Source organism: Hippocampus comes, unplaced genomic scaffold (assembly GCF_001891065.2).
Source record: "Hippocampus comes isolate QL1 unplaced genomic scaffold, H_comes_QL1_v1.1 scaffold17, whole genome shotgun sequence".
Taxonomy (NCBI): domain Eukaryota; kingdom Metazoa; phylum Chordata; class Actinopteri; order Syngnathiformes; family Syngnathidae; genus Hippocampus; species Hippocampus comes.
In genome coordinates, this window is record NW_017805002.1 from 118,133 (window position 1) to 124,342 (window position 6,210).

Here is a 6,210-nt window from a genome sequence, read left to right on the forward strand (position 1 = left end):
AAAGCTTCTGAGGATGGAGGAGTTATAATAAGGCGACGGTAACACACAAAGGAACCGTGGACTCAACTGACTTGACACCAGGTAGCAAAAACAGTAAGCAAGTAGCCCGTAAGAGTGTTACCTAATTTGCACATCCAGTGTTCTATGCCTCACTCACAATGTTGCTTTTCACAGCTTCCATAAACACTCTCACAGTAATTAGAAATGAAATGAATGCGCAGAAATAGCAGCTAATTAACAACAATGGCAGATGAGATGCGTTTAAGTATTAGGCAGACGCTCCAGACACATCTCCAAGGGCCTCTTGAAGGCTCCTCTCCCAAACACCTCCACATTGCTCACCAGCCATGGGATCACATTACCGGGCAAGTACGACGTGCAGTTGGCCATCGACTGGATCTCGGCTGGCTTCAGAACGCGGTCCCAGATATTGACTTGACTCAGTTCTCCCACGAAGGCCTGACCGGCATCAAAGCGTCCACCTACAACGTCCTGCAGACAGCGGCATTATAAACGGAACGGTCAAGGGAATATTCCTTGGACATGTACGAAATTTCTGGTTGATAATGTGAGGTGGTTTTACGTGAAACGAAAAATTTCATTCATTTGCTACTTCATTTGGAAAAGTCGCACAATTGAGACAATTATGACAAGAGCCTAATGAAAAACAACCTTTACGAAGATTATATTGCTCAGTTTGGATTGAGAGGCGTTCGTTTAAAGTTGAAGAGTATCTTTAGGATGCAGCCATGTAGAACAGCACTGCATTACTGTGCACATACACCAACAGTAGATTAACAAAAAAAAAAAAAGTGTTTCTATGATAGTGCTGGTCTGCTCTTTACATTGAGGTCAGCTATTTATAGACCTTTTAAGGCCCAAAACTAAAATGTATTTTATTATTTTTTTTTTAATGGAGAAGGTATTTACAATATTAGAAGCCCCGTATGTGGTATCCGGCATCTAAACCGCAGGAAAGTGACATTTTTGGAAACTACTAAGTAGGCTATACACGATCAGCGATTGGAGCCGATCGGCTAGTTAAAAAAAAAAAAAAAAAAAGATAACCAATCACCCATCTGATCAGAAGATGGACCAATCTATCCAATTTATTTAAAGATCTTACAACACTGATAAACTTTCCGTACGTGGTAAAAGGAGGGTCAGGGGGGACCTGACATCACCCCACCCACCACCCCCAGGTCTGCATTTTATATTATGCAAATTATTTAGTCCCTCATACGTTTCTATACTGTCGATTTTATCTGTCTTGCGAAATGTGATCTTGTCTCTATTAATCAAGCTATTGCTAATCGGATCTGTAGCTTGCTGGACAAAATGGATTAATTATTCAAAGAGAGGCAGCGGCGTCAGTTTCAATAACGCGTATCATCCTCGAGTTATTGTTGTCATCACTTCGGTACCTGCTCCTGGCCCAGGATGATAACCCCTCCTGGTTTAATCGGGTGCCACGCTGCCAGGTTGTCTCCTGCCCCTTGCTTTTCCCCATCCTGATAGGCCTCCCACTGTCCATCCCTAGTGGTCCAGGAAACGCAGATGTGGTGCCACCTTCCGTCACGAACCTCCAACGGCAGCTGCGCAACCTTCACAGTTCAAAAACAAAGCCCATGAGATGGACGATGACAGTTTGGAAAAACAGTGATGACTCACCTTGTCATTGATGAGCAGCTCAATTGGGTTATTGCCCCATTCGATCAGCACAATCTCATTGGCTTGTCCGGGCACACCGTAGGAGAAAGGCGTCCCGATGCCCGGAGAGGCATTGGACTTGATCCACATGCAAAGCGTGAACGCATACATCTCGGGGAGGCTCTTGATGATGCGGCCGTACAAGTAGTTTGTACGCTGCGGTAGGGAGAGCTTGAACTGCTCAGGGGTCTTGAAGTCTTCCCCTCCTGTCCATATAGAAAGGGCAGAAGGGTCACCAGCACGTTAAGATTTTTGATCGAACAACAAGGGGTGAAAACAAAGCTACTCAGAAATGGGTTACCAGGTGATCAAATTAGCCTGTATGGATACATTTCTTACCAACATTTTTATTTTAATGTATGAGAAAGCCCCCTGTCACATTTGCCTGGGTCACGTTACCTTTCTCGAGCTCACTTATCCTCTCCACCAGGGCGTTGAGCGTACTTTCCGTCTTCAGCCGGTACGCCGCTGTGGCGTTGGACAGCATGCTCTTCTCCTCCTCCAGGTTGCTGACTTTCCTCAGCAGCTGTTTCTCCAGCTCGACCAGGCGACGCTGCAGCAAGTCACGCAGCTCGCTGGGGAAGGACGCGCCGGATATGTTGGCCCGCATCTGCTGTTGCTAAAGATGGATGAGCAGGAGCCCAAACGATATTGAAATTCGTATTTTCTGTGCTTTTGGTTTCATGAAATAAATACACATTGAGGGAAGTTTTATTTTACACACATAACTAGCCTTCAGTCTGACATGAATTTATTATCCATTTTGCAGATTGCAGCATCCAGCAACGCTTTGTTCCTGAAGAGGCATACGGATGGCCACAGCAGAATTGTTTTCCACGTGTCCAGTGTTAAAAGAGAAGAGAAAGAGCCACTGTGGGCGCAGAATGGCACACACTATTACTCTTAACTATTCTCAACTATGAGTGCTTCGATAGGGCTACTGGAGGAATACCGTTGCTTGTTTGGTATAGTTTGGAGAAAAAAAAATGTAAACGCTGTACATAGAGAAACAGTAAGCAAGTTCGTACTGTCCTACTGTGCCACTAGGTTGTATTCCCGCGATGCTCTCTGCTGTTTGAATGAATTATTTAGTTACCCATGTATGTTCACAAGTCTAGCAGGTCATAAACCACGTGTAAATTACATTGTGTGAGGACAATCAATTAGTGACCCACTGGCGCTCAAGCTAAACCCCTCATGAATTATTAACTTTAATAAAGGTCATTTCATTTTCAATGTTAGTTTTCAGCACAGCGGGTAGTCATCAGTGCACATTTTTTTTTTTTAACATTGGCGTCATCGAGTGAATGTAACAAACAACAACAAACCCATGGGACATTCGATAACCAAAACAAAAAAAAAAATACATTCGAAGAGAAAGCATATTAATAATAAAGCGACAATGTCACTTGAGGACTTTTCACCAGCTGTGATGAAAAACGGCGCAGTTATTCAAGCGTCTTTCTAATCACAGCTTGTCCCTGTTCATTAATAATAGTGACATTTCTAATGAATGTGTCCTGACGGGGACACAGTCGGGGAGCTCGCGGTTGCCATGGTAATCTTCAACCTTGACCTCAACCTATGTTGAGTTTTAAAGTTCGTGAATGTGGGTTATTTTCATATAGTTTGACCAATAACAATGATTTCCCCACAAAAAAAGATTATTAAAAAAATTTTGCCGCTTGGATTTTACATGTGTAAATGCCTATCATGCTTTCAAAAAGTTGTTGATGAATTTAATTTTTATGTGTGTTGCCTTTCAAACTCTGTAAAACAATAACTGTCAAGGCACTTTCTCAAATTCTTACATCTCTCAGTTGCATCACCATCTATTTTGCTGCCTGCTATCGCAAATCCCTCTGGTGCATCGCAACAAGGCTCTCTCCGGCCGCGTTAACGATACAGACAGCTCAGTGACAAATTTGTCCAATAAATAAATAAACAACCTCCCAAGACACTGAGATGCATTTGTCTTCGCTTCCATGGAAAAGGTATAAGAAAATGTGTTTCAAGTGCGCTGCTTTGCAGCCAGAAGGAATTCCAGGACAAAATGTCTGCTCTGTCACCGTCGACCTTTTGACCTCTCCCTCTGTTAAGCGTTGCTAATGCCACCCACGCCACCTGGTGTTGTCCTGAAGCCAAGTCAGCTCAGTTAAAAGATCCCCGCTCGGCTTACGCTATATACTACTTATGTCACACCCACGCCTCTTTATCATACCTGACAGTTGCCACCAACAGGGCAGCGGATGACTTTAAACTTGTGTGTGTATATGGAAGCTACAATGGAGTCAAGTTCTGGAAGCACAAGGAGAGACGGCTTTCCTCCAATATACGGCTATGATATTAAAAGTAGTCATTCAGATTTATTATTCAGCGTTTCCCACACCCTGTAACCTGACAACATGATCAGCTGTTCAATGTAGTGACCGCTGTCCCTGAAAGGGTTAAAATGGAAAAAAACTCCTTCATGCTACACTCGGTTTGAAAATGATTGCGTGAAAAGTGTCCTTTCCTGACAAAAAAAAAAAAATCTGGCAAACATTCATTTAGGCAGCAGCTCTTTTTTATTAAGCACATATCATGACAACGTCATTTTTATCCATTGAAAACAATCGTTGGCACTCGAGTCCCCATAAAGGCCACATCAATAATTCGGAAGAGTTTAACATGCAAAACAGTCATAGAAAAACAGGACAGCACGTGTACATTACAACACATACCACAAATAAATACATCAAAAGTAGACAACTACCAGTGCTAACAATCACACTGCAACTATACACAATAAAACAAAAAAATCATACCATGAATACAAAACATCATTTAACAGGTTTTGTTTATATAGACAAGGCAAAGAGGGGAAAAAAAGCACTGTGATAGATTTATTACTCATGTCCATACAGAGAGTATTGATCCCCCCCCCCACCCTTATAGAGTGTCAATCGAAGAGAAAGGTTTTCCAAGCTAATCATGTCAGGATACAACCTGTGATTGATTTTGGCTCCAAGCCGATTCTCCCGTTAAGCAATACACATAACATGAGCCAGAACGTTAAAGATAATCTCCTCTCCTGCTTTCTCCCGCCCGGCACGCAACAGCGGCTCACATGTCAGCGCAAGTCTGGCTCTCTTGTACAGTAGTCGAACCTCGTTACGGTGTCGCGGATTGTCGTCAATTTTCATCATCTCGGCTGAGCGTCCTTTCGAAAGTGATATACAATTTCAGGCTTGACGGAGAGAGAGATTTGCTTCCGTTCACCACACGTTTTCAGACGACGTGCTCAGGACCGTGCCATGCCTCCGCGAGTTACGGCAGAAAGTGCAACAACGTACCGAGTCGATCAGTAGCGTTGCAAAGCAACAGAGGGAAATCCCGTGCTGTTTGTTTTGTTCCTAAGCAATGTCGTGGCGGCGGTTAGCTTCCCACGGTTCGTTGTAGCGAAGGCGTTTTTGCTATTTTGTCTGAAAAAATCTGGTCGTTGTGATGGAATTTACGTTATCAAGATATTCGTTGTAAGCACAAGCGGCAAATGGATTACGTGAAATCGGGACTTTGAAATGTGAACGTTATAGGGGTTAAAATGTAAACGGGGTACGTTGAAACGAGGCTCGACAATATTTATGTCTGTGCGTGTGTGTGTGTGTGTGTGTGTGTGTGTGTGTGTGTGTGTGTGTGTGTGTGTGTCCAAAGCTTCTGAGGATGGAGGAGTTATAATAGGGCGACGGTAACACACAAAGGAACCGTGGACTCAACTGACTTGACACCAGGTAGCAAAAACAGTAAGCAAGTAGCCCGTAAGAGTGTTACCTAATTTGCACATCCAGTGTTCTATGCCTCACTCACAATGTTGCTTTTCACAGCTTCCATAAACACTCTCACAGTAATTAGAAATGAAATGAATGCGCAGAAATAGCAGCTAATTAACAACAATGGCAGATGAGATGCGTTTAAGTATTAGGCAGACGCTCCAGACACATCTCCAAGGGCCTCTTGAAGGCTCCTCTCCCAAACACCTCCACATTGCTCACCAGCCATGGGATCACATTACCGGGCAAGTACGACGTGCAGTTGGCCATCGACTGGATCTCGGCTGGCTTCAGAACGCGGTCCCAGATATTGACTTGACTCAGTTCTCCCACGAAGGCCTGACCGGCATCAAAGCGTCCACCTACAACGTCCTGCAGACAGCGGCATTATAAACGGAACGGTCAAGGGAATATTCCTTGGACATGTACGAAATTTCTGGTTGATAATGTGAGGTGGTTTTACGTGAAACGAAAAATTTCATTCATTTGCTACTTCATTTGGAAAGGTCGCACAATTGAGACAATTATGACAAGAGCCTAATGAAAAACAACCTTTACGAAGATTATATTGCTCAGTTTGGATTGAGAGGCGTTCGTTTAAAGTTGAAGAGTATCTTTAGGATGCAGCCATGTAGAACAGCACTGCATTACTGTGCACATACACCAACAGTAGATTAACAAAAAAAAAAAA

The 6,210-nt window shown here is 43.4% G+C and overlaps 2 protein-coding genes across 2 annotated transcripts in view; both read right to left on the reverse strand.

Annotated features, from left to right (window-relative positions):
• Positions 1 to 7: 7 nt before the first annotated feature.
• On the reverse strand, positions 8 to 2,410 carry LOC109507002 (neuronal pentraxin-2-like). The gene is given in 4 exon segments (XM_019856113.1): positions 8 to 492; positions 1,425 to 1,604; positions 1,672 to 1,916; positions 2,110 to 2,410. Coding segments are annotated over 4 exon segments (957 nt in total). The 3' UTR covers positions 8 to 261.
• Positions 2,411 to 5,362: 2,952 nt separating this feature from the next.
• LOC109506898 (neuronal pentraxin-2-like) overlaps positions 5,363 to 6,210 on the reverse strand; it is a 4,289-nt gene continuing 3,441 nt past the window's right edge. Inside the window, exon 5 of the mRNA XM_019855917.1 lies at positions 5,363 to 5,891. Coding sequence (XP_019711476.1) covers positions 5,661 to 5,891 — 231 coding nt within the window. The 3' untranslated portion in view covers positions 5,363 to 5,660. The remainder of the gene's footprint in view (positions 5,892 to 6,210) is intronic.